At 39.7% G+C, this 20,867-nt stretch overlaps 1 protein-coding gene across 1 annotated transcript in view; it reads left to right on the top strand.

The window, feature by feature from the left end:
* The window catches only part of LOC120538363 (cytochrome P450 4A6-like), a 70,633-nt gene that overhangs the window by 22,113 nt on the left and 27,653 nt on the right, over positions 1–20,867 (top strand). Inside the window, exons 3-4 of the mRNA XM_039767840.1 lie at positions 7,161–7,205; positions 19,997–20,124. Coding sequence (XP_039623774.1) covers positions 7,161–7,205; positions 19,997–20,124 — 173 coding nt within the window. The remainder of the gene's footprint in view (positions 1–7,160; positions 7,206–19,996; positions 20,125–20,867) is intronic.

Genomic DNA, 20,867 nt, shown 5'->3' with positions numbered 1-20,867 from the left:
GTGGGGATCACTCAACAACAACAACAACAATATTCATTTCTATAGCACATTTTCATACAAATAATGTAGCTCAAAGTGCTTTACATGATGAAGAAAGACAAAGTAAAATCAAAGAACACTAACATAGAATGAAAGTAAGGTCTGCTGGCCAGAGAGGACAGAAAAAGCAAGAAAAAAAACTCCAGACGGCTGGAGACAAAATAAGGGGTTCCAGGACATGAGACCACCCAGCCCCCTCTGGGCATTCTACCTAACATCAACGATTATTCCTCATTGTATTCAGGGTTCTCATGGAAAGACTTGATGATGACAGTCACGTGGACTTCTGGCCTTTAATCCATCATTGTTGACATCCTGGTGCTTTGATTAGGTGGTGGTGGTGCAAATCGCCACCACAGAAAACCAGAAAAAGAACAGATGAGAGAGTAGGAGTGAGTAAGGATTTTGGAGCCACCATGAATAATAATGATAATTAATTGAATATGCAGAGCATCAGGATTAAATTAAAATGAAGTTATGAGAAAGCCATGTTAAAGTAATGTGTTTTCAGCAGTTTTTTAAAGTGCTCCACCCTATCAGCCTGGCAAATTCCTGTTGTTCAAGTATTCCAGATTTTAGGTGCATAACAGCAGAAGGCCATCTCACCACTTCTTTTAAGTTTAGCTCTTGGAAATCAGACACTCATTTGAAGATCTAAGGTTACGATTTGGAACATAAGATGTCAGAAACTCCGATATATAAGATTGGGCGAGATTATTTAAGGCTTTGAAAACTGTAAGCAGTATTTTAAAGTCAATTCTGAGTGACACAGGTAACCAGTGTAGTGACATTAAAACTGGAGAAATATGCTCGGATTTTCTTTTCCTAGTTAGGATTCTAGCAGCTGCATTCTGCACTCGTTGCAGTCGATCGATGTCTTTTTTGGGTGGTCCTGAGAGGAGTGTGCTACAGTAATCTAGTCGACTGAAAACAAAAGTGTGAACTAATTTCTCATCATCTTTCAATGATATAAGAAGTCTACTCATGCTGTAGCTCACCTCAACTGCCTGTTTCTTTTGTTTTCTTCTGCCTGTTTTTCTTGCGGGGTAGAACACAAATAGTCTGATAACTAGTTAAGTTGCTAAGTACGTTATTGCATTTCTGAGAGAGTCATGGTGCCTGAATGATAAAATGTAAAGGGGAAATTTAACACTTCAATTTGGCCTTTGAACGGAGTGGTCTTTAAGCAACAGGTAGAGGTTACATCTTGAGTTGATACCAAAACTATTTCTGAAGTCAAAGACAGACATACAAAATCTTAGGATTTCAGGTCGGAAGCGCTGTCTGTCAGCCCCCAAGAACATCATAACAGACCACTGTCTGGTGGACACAAGTGATCCTTAAATTAACCTTCTTCTGAGAAACCTGAAAAGATACTGGGCTTCGGATGTTTTTCTAAAAAAACAAACTACTCAGGGATTTATAAAACAAACATGTCCAAGGACTTTGCATTGTTTATTTTGACATTGATTATGATTTTGGCTTTGGAATTTTCCTTCAACTTTTTTGTACTCTATGATTAACTTACCCTAAAGTATCAGGAGAAGAATGCACTGCTGTGTGAGCTGTTTGTGCCCACACACTCTACATGGCATTTGATGTACTTGCATTGGGCATCCAAGCAGCTGCCTGATGAGTAATAAAAGGAAAATTATACAAAATATACATGTTAAAGCAACCGCTCTCAAGGTAAAATTGAAAAAGTAAACCGATTAACTGCTTAAAGTCGCATGGAACGTTTCTCTGTTTAAAGATGGGGGAACTTGCAAATTCGCCAAAGCTTTTTAATGGGAGAGTTTGAAATTTCAAAACTTCATACAGCTCAATCTGTTTGACATATATGAACAAAAATTGAACTGTCCCATCAAATTTCTTTCGAGAATAAGTGTGCCACATCTCCACATTATTGGTCCATGTGAGGCCTAGCTGTTTCATGCTGGCATACTGACAGTATGGGCTTTCTCAATAGGAGTTTCACATTGTGGACACTAGAGGGCACTGTTGCTCCTCAAACCCAACAGACAGACGTTGAGGACACAAGTTAAAAGGCACCAAGAATTCATTTTATTCTTTTGTCTTTGTTCGCAGTGCTTTCCACCAACACAGTCACCAATAAATACGCAACACTGCCCACAATTATTCTCTTTGTCTCTTACTCTTCCTTTTTCTCCTCCACACCTCCCAGCAAGCATTGTCCACCTTCGACCTGACTCCTGGCTTGCTGATTGTGCTTAAGGTGGTCCTTTATATATTGTCCAACCCAAAGTGCTTCTGCTCTTCCACCCGCATAGCCTGCCAGCACTTCCGGGTCAGGCGGATAGCTCATATCCCCCGGCCATTCACAGCACCCCCTGGAGGCACCCACGGCACCCAACAGGGCTGAGATACCAAACTACAAGTCCCATGGTGCCTTGTGTGAATAGTGACTTGGGGGAGGCAGTGCCCTTAAAAAGCTGCCTTCCCCCATCCTTCCACTTCCGGGGCATCCCAGCCAGGTCAAGTTGCCGGCCGTCTGTTACAGTGTGTTGTTTGCGAATACACCTAAAAACAAAAAGGGATTTCAGCTGAACTTCCTGTACCTGTAAAATTGTTGCATGGGCAGTGGCTCCGTCAGGCAACACCGAATTGGCTATCAGAAAAGGAGTGAGCACACGATACTTTCAAAATGTGAAACTGGGCTAGAAAGTCATCACAGAGTCAACTAACATGGCGATTTTTAGATATATAGCCTGTGTGGACGCTGGCCCGGACACAGACAGGCAGACCTGTTGTTCATCACCCAACACACTGTTTATTTACAAATATTTACAAACTTCGTGCGCTCACAACCCCAGTGCCTCTAGCACCGATTCCCCCAAGTCCAGGCCTCACAGTCTCTGTGCCTCTCTCTCCTGGCCGCCTCCAGTCGTCACTCCAGCTCCGTCCTCTTCCACCCGACATCCGCCGCTGACTGGAGGGAGGCGGCCCCATAAATGGGAACCCAGATGGGCTCCAGCTGCTTCTCGGCAATCAGTCCTGGCCACACCCCAGTGTGGCGGAATTGCCGGCTGCGCACCCGGAAGCCGTCCAGGTGTCCCCTGTCATCTTCCCCCCAGCACTTCCTGGTGTGGTGGAAGTGCTGGGCTCCAGGGTTCCTCAGGCACCTGGGCGCTGCCTGGCGGTGGCCACGGGCCCTTACAGGGTTGGGCTTCCAAGCCCTCTACCCGTGGCCCCCAATACAACCAGGGCGATCGCCCCCTCGCAGTCTGGAGGAAGCGCAAGCCCTCCTCTGGTCCTCCTGGGCGTCCCACACGGGATATTCTGGCATCGGGGTGCCGCCTGGCGGTGGCCACGGGTCCCTACAGGGCTGGGCTTCCAAGCCCTGTACCCGGCCCCAACATAACCAGAACGGACGCCGCCTCACGGTCTGGAGGAGGCACAAGCCCTCCTCTGGTCCTCCTGGGCATCCCGGCCGGGCTCCAGCCCCGGCCGTGGACCACACCTGACACATTCAGGTGATGAGACAGACAACAACAGTCCACAAGTCTGATATTTCCTCCAACTAGAACTCATATATTGTGAAATTGACGTCATAATAAGCATTATTTAATGTGAAGTTGTCTTTTAATTATCAATTAGTTAAGGTAATCAAGGTATCTGCTATGAATTTTTCAAGGCTTTTTATGCTTGATGCAAGTTCTTTTTAAAATAAATGCAATGGAATCAAGTCTGACTGCACTCTTCATGCTAATGAATGGTAGGATGTGTTATGATTTTTTTTTTTTTCAGAGCACAAAGGCAAACCATAAGGGCCCGTCCAAGAACAAATAAAAATAAAGATTAAGACATGCCATTTATTTATTTGAAGAAGAAGAGAATTGAAATAACAGAAGGGACATTTGTAAAAAATTAATTACATTAAACAAAATAAATTTCAGGTAACTAATTAAAAACATGCAGTTACAAGAAAAAGTGTATGACCTGAATGGAATTACCTGAATTTCTGTGTTAAGGTTACTCATAAAATGTGCTCTAATCTTCAGCTAAGACACAATAACTGACTAATACATCTGCTTAAACTAATAACACACAAACTATTATATTTCTTCTTCCTAATAATGGATGTCATTTGAATATTCACAGTCCAGGCTTGTAAAATTCCGTGAACCCCTGCATTTAGTAACTGGCAGACTCTCCTTTAGCAGCAATAACCTCCACTAAAAGTTTTCTGGTACTCAAAATTCCACAATGATTTTTAGAGTATTCCTCTTTATGAAACTATTTCAAATCATTGATATTTCCAGAATTACTTCTGTGAACAGATCTCTTCAGGTTAGGTGATAGCATCCATATTGGACTAAGGCTTGGACTTGTCTAATCCAGATCATTTTCTCCTGCTTATCTCACTGTTCATGTGTCATAGTCTGTCACACCGCCTAGCATCTATTAAACTTCAGTTTACAGTATACTACCCTGACAATCTCCTATAAAATCTCTTGATAAAACCTTGAATTCGTTATCCATTCTTTGACCACAAGCTGACTGTGCTCTGAGTCAGCAAAGCTACCCCATACCATCATGCTTACTCCACCATTCTGGATGACGTGATGTTGCTGTACTTCACTTTTTTTGTTTCCTCTCAAACATAATTAAAAAATAGTTCAACATTTGTCTCGTGTATCCATAAAACATTGTCTCCAAGGCTTTGTGGAACACCTGAGTAGTATTTTACCAACTTTAGAAATGCAGCAGTACTTCTTTTGGGGAACACTGTTTTTCTCCATGGTTTCCTTCTATGAAGACCTTTTAAAGGGTTTTCTTATAGTGGACACATTAAACGGAAATGTTGGTGATGTCAAGAGATTTCTGCAGAACTTTTACCATCACTTTAGAGTTCTTTTTCATCCCCTTCAGCACTACATTCGTCCCGTGATCTTTGCAGGACACCAGTGAGCTAGAGCAGTATTGCACTGTATTGATGAATAACCAGTATTTTAAAACTGATGTTGCAGCCTTTTATGGCTTTATGCTTCTTTACAGTTCTTCTTTTCCTGAGGGTCCTCTGATATTTCATGGTTAATTTGAACAGATGTTTCATGACAAGACCGGAGTCTGTCAAAAGCCTAACCTTGTGTGTATTTTTTTTAACAGAGTAGGGCAACTCCAACCCACAGCTCACTGATTGGATCACCTAGCTCTAATTAGATTTTGTAGAAGTTGTCAATTATCACAGTAGAAGATAAGATCACATTTTTAGGAGCAATTAATGGAAACCTCTGGTTAATTCTAAAAGGTTTACAAGATATTCTTTCAGCAGTATACTTGAAAAAGAGATCATAAACAAACTAACATCTACTACTTCATAATACTGCTAAACATAGGGTTAAAACAACAACAACCTTTATTTCTATAGCACATTTTCATACAAATGATGGAGCTCAAAATGCTTTACATGATGAAGAAAGAGAAGAAAGACAAAATAAATGAGAAAATAAAATTAGGGAACACTAATTAACATAGAAATAATGTAAGGTCTGATGGCCAGGGAGGACAGAAAAAACAAACAAAAAAAAACTCCGGACGGCTGGAGAAAAAAATAAAATCTGCAGGGGGTCCGAGGCCACGAGACCACCCGGCCCCCTCTAAGCATTCTACCTAACATAAATGACCTCAATCAGTCCTCGTTGTATTCAGGGTTCTCATGGAAGAAGTTGATGATGACGGTTATGTGGACGTCTGGCCTTCGATCCATCCATCCTGTGCTTTGATTAGGTGGTGGTGGTGCAGATCACCGGCACAGAAAACCAGAAAAAGAACAGAAGAGAAAGTAGGGGTTAGTACAGATTTTGGAACCACCAGGAATAATAATGATAATTAATTGAATATACAGAGCATCAGGATTAAAGAAAAATGAAGCTATGAGAAAGCCATGTTAAAGTAATGTGCTTTTAGCAGTTTTTTAAAGGGCTCCACTGTATTAGCCTTGTGAATTCCTATTGGGAAGCTATTCCAGATTTTAGGTATATAACAGCAGAAGGCCGCCTCACCACTTCTTTTAAGTTTAGCTCTTGGAATAATAAGCAGACACTCATTTGAAGATCTAAGGTTACGACTTGGAGTGTAAGTCGACAGGGATTCCACAATATAGGATGGAGCAAATTATTTAAGGCTTTGTAAATCATAAGCAGTATTTTAAAGTCAATTCTAAATGACACGGGTGACCAGTGTAGTGACATCAAAACTGGAGAAATATGCTCAAGATTATAGAAAATGCTTAGTCACGTTAAATAACATAAACCTAAGAGAAAGATGTGAAAGACATTTTTCAAGAAACAAATTTCAATGGGGGCGGCATGGTGGCGCAGTGGTAGTGCTGCTGCCTCACAGTTAGGAGACTCGGGTTCGCTTCCCAGGTCCTTCCTGCATGGAGTTTGCATGTTCTCCCCGTGTCTGCTTGGGTTTCCTCCCACAGTCCAAAGACATGTAGGTTAGGTGCGTTGGCTGGGATTGGTTGTTCTTAATAAAAGATCCAAAAAGAAGCACCTAATATCCCCGTATTTATCTACTATTTGTCTAGAGCAGCTTTTCTTATTTTCATGACCTAATCTTGTCCAATCCTTACTCAGTCTTAGATGGGGGTCCCTCTTTGAGAATCATGTTCAATCGTCAGAGCAGGGGGAAGGGGAGGTCCTCATTGGAGAAACATGAAGGATCATCAGGGACAATCATCAGAGCAATGTCAATTGCTTAATCGTTATCCACTTTGTAAACCATCTGCCACATTTTCGTTAAAGAGATTAAATCCTTTTACTCTCCTACCCCAGCAATATCCCAAAATTATTCTGCATCGGTCATCACTATTGGGGAAGTAACTGCCCATTCCGCCTCAATTTCCATCTTGCCTGAAGGGGCCTGAGTTGCCTCGAAAGCTTGGCGGCCCAAATGTGGCAACCAGTGTGACCCACAATTTAAAAAATCCTGGTCTGGAGGACTAAGTATAGCTTTATTTATTTTTTTTTTTTTTAAATGAATCTTATAAGACTGTATTTATTTATTTTCTTAATTTGTTTATTTAAAATATAGTTTCAAACTATGTTGGTAACTATATACTAAATAATAATAGTTTATTTTTGCCTTTACAGAACCAAAAGACGGTGTTTCATACAGATTTCTGATTCCATGGATTGGTAAGTTCTTTTTAATTCTCTTTCTTAATATTTTTATTTTAAATTATTAGGGGGCTTTGCCCCCTGCTCGCTTCGCTCACCAACCCCCGTGTTTGGCTTTCCGGATACACACTTTTAAGATTTTCTTTGAATTGTTGCTATTTCATTAGTTTCACTTTTATTTCAGAACTTCTGTAAAAACAATATTTGGAATCTTCCGAGTCCCAATATGCTGAATCTTTTAAATGAGGTCAGTGAGATGTGTGTTTAATGACTTTGTACCATAATTCAGGATAGGTTTCTCTGTTTGGAATTTCAGCACAGACAAAACGATCTTCATCATCAGCAGTTAATCATTAATTTTACAAAGTAAACAATAAATGCATGTGCGGTAAACTCCGTTTTTGAAATTCTCAAGATTCTTTATTTGTCACATGCATAGTTATACAGGACAACACGCAGTGAAATGCGTCCTGATCCGCTTATCAAAAACTGTGCAAAGTTAGAAGAATATCAGTTAAATCAAGAGTTTACAAACTTTTTTCGGCTGCAGACCCCTTTACCAAAAACTTTTAAAACCGTTGACCCCCTAAGTCACATGCAACTTTTTTTCATGTCTGCACTTACTTTGATACGCTCGATAAGACAATGCACAGACATGTTTGTGCTACATATATTTTCATGCATTCTTACGTGTAACTCTTTTAATGACACATTTTACCTTTTCGTTTGCAAGTTTGGTATGTAACGTGTTTTTATCAAAAAAGTGTTTTTTTGAATTATTTTACTTCTTAATTAGGTACCTATTTGAACCATAGATATTTTGAAGTAACAGACAAATAGCAGTAGTAAGTGGGTCCATTTTTGCTGTCGTCGACCTCCAAATTTTTTTATTGAAACTATCAACCCCTAGAAAGTTCAAATCGACCCCAGGGGGTCGATATCGACCACTTTGGGAACTCTTGAGTTAAATTAACAAAAAGTCATACATTAAAAGATAACAGTATAGTAGAACATAATAAATAAGTAAAATTATAAGAATAAAGTAGAAATAAGTGTCAAGGTGCAATAGTGCAGTGATTATTGTGCAAAACCAAAGTTAGACAGGTGCATAGTTAAATGAGGCAGTATGTTTGTTTGCACTACTGCAATCTTTACTTTCTTTTTTTATATTTTCTAATTTTCCTACTTTCATATTCTGTAACTTATGTGTATCATGTCAACGTTTTTTTTTTTTTTTGAGCCTTTCGAATTCCACTACTTTCATAATCTCTAACCTGCTCTGCATGTGTTTAGCGCCAACGTTTGTGAACGTCTTTATGAAGTTCAACTTTGTCTTTTACTCTGTCATTTAATTCTGAGCCGGATTGGACATGCTTTTTTTTTCAATTCCACTTGTTCCGGGCTAATAATTACTTTCCTTATTTTCTGAATTTGCACCTAGATTATTCTTTTTCTTTTTTGCTCTTTTTTCTCTCCAGTGCTTTTGAATCTCTTTTCTCCGTGTTGCTTTCTTCTTCGCTTATTCATCGACGTTTCATTTATAACGTCTGGACTGGAATCTTTCTTCTCTCATGGAGGACCGAGGCAATGCCTCTCGCACTCCTTCATCTCTGTGTTTTTAATCTGTAAGATTCTTGTTAACTTGTCTCATAATCATCTTTGGCTTAAATGGATTTTTAGTCATCTCAATGGATTTTAGTCATCAGAATGTTTAAACTGAATTAGTCAACTGAATAAATGATCATTTATAATGTACTGTCCTTACACGCTTTATATGCGCTGAGAGCCCTGGATCTGTGTGTGCTCAAAGCCTCCTTTACACGACTGAATGTTTTGCTGCCTCTAGGCTTATTTGATATTGATTGTAAGTAGGGCATGTCTTGCAAGAATCTCGTGTTCTACGTCATCGTGAGACGGTCATGGGTCAACCTCTTGGCACAAAGTCTTGTTTAAGGTCCCCGCGAGACGCTCTATGGCCAATCTCTTTCATCTTACGGTTTCTTTTAAATGTCGTCTGTGATCTTAACGTGAAGATCACGTCTCAGTTCCCCTTGTGTTTCTCTCCAGGATTTTTTTTTATAATAGAGAGATATTTATTAATCATTTAATTATTGGTAAGTAGGTCATATTTTGTATTATGCTGTAAAGCTCAGTCTTACCTCATGAGATCAGAGTGCTCAACAGTAACAAAAACAATTATTTATTTCTTGTATAGCCCAAAATCACACAAAAAATGCTTCAATGGAATTTAACAGGCCCTGATTATGAAAGCCCCCAAGCTTTGACTCTCTAAGAAGATGAGAGAAAAAAAATCTCCAAAAAAAAAAAAATTGTAGGGGAAAAAAAATGGAAAAATATCTTGTTAAAGGTAACTCAGAGAGGTTGGGTGTGCAATGAGTGTCAAAAGATGGGGTAAATCCAACACACAAAGCAGAACACAAGTAATGTTCTTCACAGAGCTCGATGGCCAATCTATCATGGCCGCCTCAGAAATACAGTTCAACAGTACAAACCACTTTGTTTTTGAGGCACAGATCACTGCAATAACTCTCAAGGCAAATGTAAGAATAGATTATACCACTCACTTAATACAAACCTATCACACATATATACACTTATTTTACAACATTTGGTTAAATGTATCTCTAAAATATAATAATAAGAACAAAATAATTTGCTTTAATGTTTGTTTCTCTAGTTTCTGAATTTTTCAACTTCAGTACACGGTCATAGGGAGGTGGATTCTATCGTGGCAATGTTAAGCAAAAGACTAACACTCTAAGAAAGTCAGCCTATGGTAGGAGACACCAAAACTCACACATTATGCCAAGTTTAGTGACACCAGTTTAATCTAACACTGAAGTCCCTGCATTGGGACAAGCCACTGTTGATGGCAGATAGACCAGAGCACCACAGCAGGTAGCCTGGTAGCCCTGTTTAATAAGTCATTTAAAACGGAACTAAAAGTGTGCACAGCAGTACAACTGGAAAGACAGCTGACCAAAATCAGCCCACACAGTTCTCCGTCTTTCTTTTTTCCTTTCCTGGATTTCACACAAGATCTTGTTCTGTCTTTCCTCCTGGTTATGAGTGAGATACCACCATCCAGGTTTTATTGCATCCTGTCCTGAAGGTGCAGGGCCAGTTCTAGGCATCACCTAAGGCTTGGGTGACCTTATTGGGCATCTCGTGGAAGAGAAGATACTGTTACTGACATCTCCCTTTCTTATCCCAGAATTTTATAGCTTATCTTAGTCGAGTGCAGAAGATGACCCACCATCATAGATACATGATACCATACAGACATGGAATCAACATTTACACTATGCAGCGGATCCAAGGCCAAGCCAAGGATCATCTCCAAATTCACAGTGCTGTGAGACAACAGTTCCAAATCTGGTGTAATCATGCTGACCTGCTATTATAGTGAATTCTTTTTTATGCTCATTGTTTTTATTATGCTCACAGCACAGTGACAAAGTAATCAACAAGCGAGCCTCACAGCACTTAGATCCCTGTTTGATTTGAGTACATGTGCATTCTCACACATTCCAAGGCATATCCTTAGTTTATTTGCTAATGCTACTGTAAACTGTCACTGTGGTGAACTGGCAGTGGTACTGGGTGCTAAACCTGCCTCGTATGAACTATGTGACCTGGAACAAGGCACTTAATCAGTGTATGATTAAACTGTTCTGTAAGAGTGCATATACAAAAAGTGAAACAGTTTTTATCATTGTTTTATCTTGGTAGAGTAATATACAGTATATTGCTCTACTTTCCCCTATTGTATTAATAATATGTAGCCTTAGAATGCCTAATCTCACAGACGTAACACTGTATATAACTTATCCCCACCTTCCTTTCTATATCTGCACTCACCTAAAGGATTATTAGGAACAGCTGTTCAATTTCTCATTAATGCAATTATCTAATCAACCAATCACATGGCAGTTGCTTCAATGCATTTAGGGGTGTGGTCCTGGTCAAGACAATCTCCTGAACTCCAAACTGAATGTCAGAATGGGAAAGAAAGGTGATTTAAGCAATTTTGAGCGTGGCATGGTTGTTGGTGCCAGACGGGCTGGTCTGAGTATTTCACAATCTGCTCAGTCACTGGGATTTTTACGCACAACTATTTCTAGGGTTTACAAAGAATGGTGTGAAAAGGGAAAAACATCCAGTATGCGTCAGTCCTGTGGGCGAAAATGCCTTGTTGATGCTAGAGGTCAGAGGAGAATGGGCCGACTGATTCAAGCTGATAGAAGAGCAACTTTGACTGAAATAACCATTCGTTACAACCGAGGTATGCAGCAAAGCATTTGTGAAGCCACAACACGCACAACCTTGAGGCGGATGGGTTACAACAGCAGAAGACCCCACCGGGTACCACTCATCTCCTCTACAAATAGGAAAAAGAGGCTACAATTTGCACGAGCTCACCAAAATTGGACAGTTGAAGACTGGAAAAATGTTGCCTGGTCTGATGAGTCTCGATTTCCGTTGAGACATTCAAATGGTAGAGTCAGAATTTGGCGTAAACAGAATGAGAACATGGATCCATCGTGCCTTGTTACCACTGTGCAGGCTGGTGGTGGTGGTGTAATGTTGTGGGGGATGTTTTCTTGGCACACTTTAGGCCCCTTAGTGCCAATTGGGCATCGTTTAAATGCCACGGGCTACCTGAGCATTGTTTCTGACCATGTCCATCCCTTCATGACCACCATGTACCCATCCTCTGATGGCTACTTCCAGCAGGATAATGCACCATGTCACAAAGCTCGAATCATTTCAAATTGGTTTCTTGAACATGACAATGAGTTCACTGTACTAAAATGGCCCCCACAGTCACCAGATCTCAACCCAATAGAGCATCTTTGGGATGTGGTGGAATGGGAGCTTCGTGCCCTGGATGTGCATCCCACAAATCAACATCAACTGCAAGATGCTATCCTATCAATATGGGCCAACATTTCTAAAGAATGCCTTCAGCACCTTGAATCAATGCCATGTAGAATTAAGGCAGTTCTGAAGGCGAAAAGGGGTCAAACACCGTATTAGTATGGTGTTCCTAATAATCCTTTAGGTGAGTGTATAACCTCAGGCAATTAGATGTAGTAAAAAGACAAGCAGGAGTTAAGTTACACATAAAATAATGTATTACTGATAATATTCATAAATAATAACAAAATGCAAAGTACATTTGAATATTGGCAGCCATACAACCTGATAAAATGGTGATGTGTAACTCAGGTGGCACACAGACTTATAGTTACTTAATGTCTGTAGTTAAAGCATCATTGGTGCTCAGCTTTTAGCCACATGTCTGTTCAAAATGGCTGAAGCTGTGCTCTTCATTGTGTTGTCTTCGGTTCATGGTGTGATGGTCTTCTTCAGTTGTTAGCAAGAGAAAGATACTTCTACATCATCACAAGTTAGCAAGAGAGATGCTTCTTCATCATATGGTTAGAGAGAGAGAGAATGTGGTTGAGCAAGCAAATTTATAGATGTTCTGTCCAAACCCTACAGCCAATAGGATATCGTGGTATTTAAAGGCCTCTGAGACAAGCCAATTTCAAACAGCCATACCTCAGACCAATGGGGGAAATAGTACATCTTAACACCTGCAACCCCCCCCCAAGACCATATGTTAAGCTAACCTGGCTTTATGTGGGGGATGAGAGAAAGACTTTAGCAAAGAAATACAGTACTCATCAAACTGGTTTAAGACACATCCCCCAAATCCTATCATAAAATTACAAAGAAAAGTCGTAAATGGGGGCAAACACGAATTCCTCTCACCAAAGTAACACTAAATTACATTGCTTCGCCTAAATTACAAATAAAGACATACAAAACATTTATCAAGTTATATGCAAAATCTTACATCACAACAATCAGTTTAAAAAAAATATTGTTCCTGTAAAGTGTCATATGGTGGCTTTTACTATAAAAAGGTACTGTATCAAATAAAAGTTTGATTCTTTAAATAGATAGTTAGATTAATAGATAGTTGACCACCTTACAGGTAGTGCAGGTGTTTGTATGAGTTTGCTTAGCACATCACATCCAGATCTAAGTAATTCTAAGTGCTGTCCTTACAGGCTCCATTTAGTGTAAATACTTTATTGAAAACTGTGGGCTTAGGAAATGGATGAGCCCTTGGTTTACAGTCTTGCATTTACACTTTTTCATGAGCATTACATTTAAATACTAACATCCTTAAATCGCTACCCTACCATAGACTGGCAATCTTTTCAGGGATTGTTACTGCCTTCCACCTGATGCTAGCTAGAGTAGGCTCCCGCTTTGTCGCAACTGTAAGCAGAATTGGAAAATGGATAGATGGACAGATGCTTAATTAGTGGATATTTGCTATAAAGGAGTGCCAATCCATGGAGTGAATTACAGTATGTTGGGCATCTTAGATAGTATGTCACTGGTAGCATCTATCCATCCATTATCCAACCCGTTATATCCTAACTACAGGGTCACGGGGGTCTGCTGGAGCCAATCCCAGCCAACACAGGGCGCAAGGCAGGAAACAAACCCCGGGCAGGGCGCCAGCCCACCACAGTCACTGGTAACACCACCTGGGCATATGGTGAAGGGTTACTAGTGGATTCAATGAGAGTTCAATTCAGTCTTTCATACTGGCAGATGTTATCAGCCAGTTACTGTTGACATGGGGTTGCCCGTTTCTTTTATAATTATGTGGCCAAGATGCCAGGGCTACTTGGAGTCTCTGGGGACAGCTCCATTGGGGTGGCTCATGGAGTTTTATGAGTTGAGGCTGAACCTGGACATGCTTCTAGAACTCGGTTTAAAGGGGGCCTTTTGTCATTTCTTCTGAGAGCTTAGAGTTGGGAACAGAGTGAGTGGCAATGCCAGTGTAGATTTAAAGAAAGGAAAGAATGTGATTTTTCTAGTTCTTCAGTGAGAAACTGAACCAGCCACCCTTTGGAAAGATAAGGGACCCTAACTGTGTTTGGGCAGGCTTTGGGGGACTACGGTTTTCTTTATTTCATATCTGTATTCTGTGCTTAATAAAATATATTTTCTTTTGGTTTTAGGATGTTGCTAATACTCCCCCAAGAATTACAATGATTTGTATGCTAAGATTAAAGGATGTGATTGTGGGAAAAAAAGATCAGTTTAGGTTTTGATTTAGCTGTGGCCACAAATTTTCAGTCAGTATTGCAATATCTTTCTTCATGCATTTACCTTATGCCGTATGTATGCAGGCATGATCTCTCATAGAATATTCTATACCGATAACGTGCAGTGAATACACTTGACTTGAGCATTCCTAGTTTTCATCCTCTTTCTGTGTACGTTTAGCATCTGTTTGCTCAGAGTTTTGATGCTCTTGCTGCCTCCTGAGCAGCTCTTCTTTTCTCCGTACTAGCGTCCCTCTTCTTCTCTTCTTCTGTCTGTATCTTTTTGCATTAAAACTGATCAAGTCAGTGTTTGTGTTGCAATTACTTAGTACGTTTTCCATAATTTTTCACTTAAGCTGGCACTTAAGTCTTCAATCTGCCTCAAGAATGATTTAAGATAAGAAGAGGTAGGGGAAGTGACGGCGAATGTGGTAGGGATGAGAATGGCGCCCGTACGCATGAGCCGCACGCCTGCCCTGCTGGCCACTGTCAAGAGTTGATTCTACAATAAAATGAAATAAAAATAAAAAGAGGAATAACCTTGGAGGTCAATCATCACCCCCGAAAGCGGATAGTAGACGTCACCTAGTATATGTTAACCAAATTTCAAGTGAATAGTTCAAATGGTTTGCGAGCGACAGGCGATTCAAAATCCTGGACAGACAAATGGACAGCCACGGTAGCGTATTATATAAGAAGATGTTTAGTATAGCACAACCTGTATATTATAGAATTGTGATGTCTATTTGTAATACTTAGAATATTTTAAAGATAATGTAAAATCTTTTGCCTTGTTTACACCTTTACTTTGAATGATGGTTATGAAATAGCATGCTGATTCACTACACTGTTTGACTACTAAACTGTGAACTGTTTGTTAAACACAGCAAAAGCATACTTTGCAGTTTAGCAAATCCAGATTGCATTGCCTAAGCCACAGTTTGTTTAAAGTCAAAAGCAAACAGCTTGGCCATTGCTGTGTTTGTCATACAGCTCATGCCATCTGAACAGAGTGGCCAATGTGCAGAAGTCTTTGATATCTTCGCTGGTGATATGATGATATATCTAAAGGAATTTGTGATTCCCCTTACCCATGAACTGCCAGTTTTCTGCTGCATTGTTACTAGAGAAGAAGTCAATCTGTTTCTATTTCTTGTAATTTTTTATATTCAATAATATTTTTTAATTTTCTGAATTTCTCTAAGGTGTTTATGGTGCACTGCGTTCGTGAATGAAGCTAAAACTAATTTTGTTCCACATTTTTAATAGTACGCTCTGTAACTGTATATCACGGTTGCACTGGCACCACGTGCATCACATGCCTAGCAACCATACAACATCAAGACCACCAGAAAAAATAAATATAAGTAATATAAAAATAAAACTGTAAATGAAACCAATAGTTCTAATGTAGCCTTAACAAAGGACTATGCCATTCTGGTTCTACCATACTCCATTGCTGGTGTACAAAACCTAGTGAGTGACTTGCAACTCAGATGACACTAAGAGGGACACACTCTCAGTTTAATCAAGGATTTTTGGATTTCTTGTGTGAGAGAATGATCACTGCTACAGCCTGTTGGTGTACATTAGAACATCTGTACTTAAGAAGGACATATCCTGATTTCTTGCTTTATTTCTTATTTATGACATTTTCTACATACCGACTTTGTATTTCAGGCTTTTGAATATTGCCATTGTTGGGAAGGTAATGTCATGGTGCCACCATTATGCACTGTTGCTGTTTCCGCAGGTGAAGCCATGTTGTTTACTGTTTTCTGTCATCTGACCCAAACCTTTTGTAAATCAATTTATTGAGAATTTCAGCCAATGTTTCCACTTTTTGTTTGTTTGTTTTTTGCGTATTGGATGTTGTTGATTTTTTTTTATTTTTTTTTTTATATTAAGCCGATGTTGCATATAATGTGACTTTTTGTCGCTATTGATTGATCTTGTGCTCGGCCCTTTTTCTGGCAGAGCCTGCTGCCTAACAGAGACGCCGATTATGTGAAAGGTTAGGAGCTACAGCAAGTTCAGCAACAATCTCTGCCTTTTATACTAATACGGCATGGAAAAAAATAAAGAAACAGCATGAGCCCTCAAACATGCAAGATTCTGTTCTATTTGTGAGGTTCAAAATGTGCATTTTCCTTATTTCCCATCACTACAATGTATGCATTGTGCTGGCAGTGACAGAACCAAATGGCTGAAAACATTTTGATCCCCCACCATGCCCCCTAACAGCCAAACTTAACTAATTTATTTTTCTTCTGATCTAAATTTATAAATGGAACTAATAATGTACAGTATGTTAAATGGGGACATTTACTGGCGCATGCAATTCATGTTTTTCACTCCTCTAGTGTCACATTGCCCTTCAAGTTAAAATGTGTAGAAAAAGAGTTCATGTTTGTTGAAAATGTATAGCTCATCTGGGTTTATGGTTTTACTTTTGCAAATTTGTTTTGCCCTTTTTTTAAATTTTGACCCCCCATCTTCTTATATAATACGCTACCGTGGCTGTTTGTTTGTCTGTCCAGAATTTTAAATCACCTGTAGCTCACAAGTCATTTGACCGATTGACCTGAAATTTGATACACACGTACTACGTGACATCTACTACCCACTTTTGGGGTGATGATTGACCTCCAAGGTTATTCCTCTTTTTATTTTATTGTAGAATCAACTGTTGGTAGCGGCCAGCAGGGTGGCCGTGCGGCACATGTGTACGGGCACTGTTCTCATCCCTACCACCTACGCTGTCACTTCCCCTATCTCTTCATATCTTAAATCATTCTTGAGGCAGATTGAAGACTTGAGTGCCAGCTTAAGTGAAAAATTATGTAATTGCAACATAAACACTGACTTAATCAGTTTTAACATGAAAGGATGACGACGAAAGAAGAGAAGAAGTGAGCCACTAGGGTGGAGAAAAGAAGAGCTGCTCTGGAAGCAGCAAGCACGTCAACCTCTGAGCAAACGTGTGACAGGTGTCTGGTCACACTTACATGTAATCTAACTTAGACACCATTTAAATATCCGACTACGCCAACCAGTTTATTAAGAGACTGGGAACTCCCTGTCAGCGTCTCTTCGTTGTTCCTTTTGTTCCACTCTGGGCTCCTTGGGCTGCTGTGACCTAGGCACGCCTCATTTCTCGTCTGCCAGCTTTGCTCGGTCCTGTCATGCGGCTTCCCTCTCTCGCTGGACTCACAACTGGCGTCTCCTTGTGGAGCTGTCTCTTCCTCTCTGGAAGTAAGTCTTGCTATCCTTGTGCCTCCCGTCGTGCCAGCCTGGTACCCCAGTCTGCCAGTGAGCCTCTGTGCTCTCTGCTAGTCTTGGCAGCGTTCTCAGTGGACTGTCCCTCTTGCCTTCTGCTGCCAGGAGTTTTTATCTACTTCAGTCCCTGCCATTATCAGTTCTGGACAATCAGATTAAACAATGGTACATCTGCATTTCCTGGGTTTAACAATTAATAAAAACACAAGTTAAAAAAAGGAATTGTTACCAATCATGAATAAGTACAGATATGCTGATTAGAAACCAATATTTCCAAGTCAGGTAAATACAGACATCCTCCAAGGTCAGACTTCAAAGCGGCGACTCCTTTGCAAGACAGCAAATACTTACACAAGCAATCCTGACACAATCAGTAACTGGATTATCCGGGATCCTCCAAGGAAGCAGCAGTTCTGTTTTCTCACGTGGTATTGTTTGTAAATCTCAACCAGCCATAAACTTTAAAATGGTGACACCTTTGCAATACAGCCAATACCTACAATCTGCAGACAGCCTTTTAACTTCTTGCCCCCACTGCCAACAATGGGTGCCTATTGCCTGTTCATCTGCTGGGCTTTAAATGTAATATTTGCATGTTTCTTTTCCTAAGAGAGAAATGGAATGACCCAGTGTGCAAAAATGTCCCCCCTCTGACAAACGAATGGCAAATGTACAGCAAAAGAGGATAACAACTACGAAGGCTCAAGTCAAGTGTATTCTGCAGTGCACCATTACTGGTAATGTTATAAAACAGTGACTTGACTAGCTTGGTTTTGTGCTACCATTCAGTGCATTTATATGCACTGGTTAAGGCAGAAGAAACCTGATTTCTTAAAAATCGATATTTACATGTGCAAGTTATCTTCTGGAGTTGTCATTTGTCAAAATTCTTTGACATTATTAAATTGTGCAAAAAAGAGAAATTTGACAAATGAGAAGACCATTCAGCCCATCAAGCCCATTGGTTTAGCTAATGGCTAAGTTGTCCCAATATCTCATCCAGATTCTTCTTAAACGTTGTCAGGTTTTCTGCTTCAACTCCATGTCTCAGTAATTTATTCCAGAGTTCCACTACTCTTTGGGTACAGAAGTGCATCCTGGCTTCAGTTTTATAATTACTTCTTCATCATTATCAGCCACCACGAATCTCTAAATGAAAGTGACACCTGTAATAATCTTCTTGTTGTTTATAAATATGTTTAATCAAAATCAATTATTTATAAGTTTCGGTTACCTGATTGCACACAACACACTCTTTTCAACTTGCCTGTGCAATTGAACTCTGCAAAGGACCTGGCATATGTGTTTCTTAACTTATGCCCAGTGTTGCTGGAATAATAATAATGCAAGTATTTTTACTTCAGTATAGTAAGTGTTGCATTAGGTTACTCGTTACTTTAAAAAATAATCAGACTACTTAACACACATTACTTTTAAGGTGTTACCCAGCTATTCTTGAGATTGTGTTGCCGAGTTCAGCACTCTATGTTCAGCTCATCAACATAAGTTGAACAATTTCTAAATTCTAGAGACAGATTATTTCAACCAGGAGAAGGAATTATGTTATCACTCAAAAATTTCCTCTAGAAATTTATTTTGTGGATGCTTCTACACATGGCTGCTGAAAGCGTATTCAAAGCAAATATAGGCGCAGGCTGCCAGAGTGCAATGGACATGCGCAGACTACTTGACAGTAACCCAGTTAAGGGTTTACATGGCCACAAAATCGGATTATTTGCAGAGAAATCTACCTCTGTTAACCAGGTTCCTTAGAGGCCAATAGCCCGATTTCTCTAACTGGATTAAGGGGTTTGAATGGTATTTTAAGAATCAGATATCTGCAAATAACCAAGTTATAGAAGCACATGCCTGTTGATAGCAGTTATCATCATGTTGTATGTTGATATATAGGCAACACCGAGCAGGCAAGTTAAGCTTTTTGTTCCCTAACTCTGATACACTGCCATGGTTATCTTTTTTGAATGAAGTTTGCAGTTTTTATATGTTAAATATCAACGATGATTAGCCCAACGACAACAAATTAGTTGGCACTAATTCAGTTTTTCAAAATAAGTGTGTAATGCTTATAAAAAAAAATCCTGCTTCTTAAAAAGTTCAAAAAAGGTGTTAAATACCAATGAAGTTTAAAGGTTGTGTATTTGTAATGAATTGTGGCATGTCTATATGTGTTTTTTGGTAGTGATAAATTATATTAACAGGCAAACAATTCAGAGAAAAGAAAACTGTTACATTGAAGTGAATATAAAAAGGTAATAAAATGATTAGGCTTTTTCAGTATATCAAATCATTATTCACATATTTGTTTACCATGTTCACTGGGTCTTTATTATTTTTGTTTCATTTTTGCAGGTGAAGGTTTGCTAGTTTCTGATGGCAGCAAATGGTTCGGACATAGAAGACTCCTGACACCTGGATTTCATTATGATATCTTAAAACCATATGTGAAAGTAATGGGGGATTCTGTAAATGTTCTGCTGGTAAGAATTACTATATTATGTAAAGAATTCATATTTAGTTTGGATCATGGCTTCTTATTAATTATTATAATAACATGAATATTGTAACTTTTCTTCACATTAGACAATAATTGAATGCAAGGTGTCACAGGGAACGCAGATTGTCTGGCAGTCCAGTCAGCATGGATGTTTTAGATGGTTCTTTGCCTTGCTGGGAAGGCTTCATAATGGATGGATGGAGAGAAGCAGCCTCCAAAGGCCATGGACTCATGCAGTACAATAAGTGGCAGCATCCCTCTGGTGAAAGCCACAGGGCTTCATGGGAGTTATACAATAGTTCCAATGTGCCCTGCTGGGGTTCTTGGTACCTGCCAGGGGAAGCTGTGGGGTAGAGAGGAAGTTTCACCTGACCTGGATGTGCTTTCTGGTTGAAGTAGGGTGGCACTGGAAGCACAAATACTACTGCGTTCAGCATAAAGTAGGATGCTCTTTCTTACCCTTATGAACTGGAGTTGGGAGACAAATAGGACAATGCCTGCCTTGGGAAGTGTAGAGAAGAACAGGAGAAGGAAAAAGATAGACAAAAATTGTTTTTAACCCTTATGACAGAATCCAGTTAACAAAGCTATTTATCTGAACTTGGAACCTGTGTCTGTAAAGTTGTGCCTGTGGTTTGGGTTATGCCCCTTACAGGTCACAGAGGTTACTAATTACTGAGATTTTGTGAAGTGCTTGATAATAAAAGATGGATTTGAGACATCTGT

The sequence above is a fragment of the Polypterus senegalus genome, chromosome 10, assembly GCF_016835505.1.
Source record: "Polypterus senegalus isolate Bchr_013 chromosome 10, ASM1683550v1, whole genome shotgun sequence".
Classification (NCBI taxonomy): domain Eukaryota; kingdom Metazoa; phylum Chordata; class Cladistia; order Polypteriformes; family Polypteridae; genus Polypterus; species Polypterus senegalus.
This window is presented reverse-complemented; position numbering and strand designations above follow the sequence as displayed.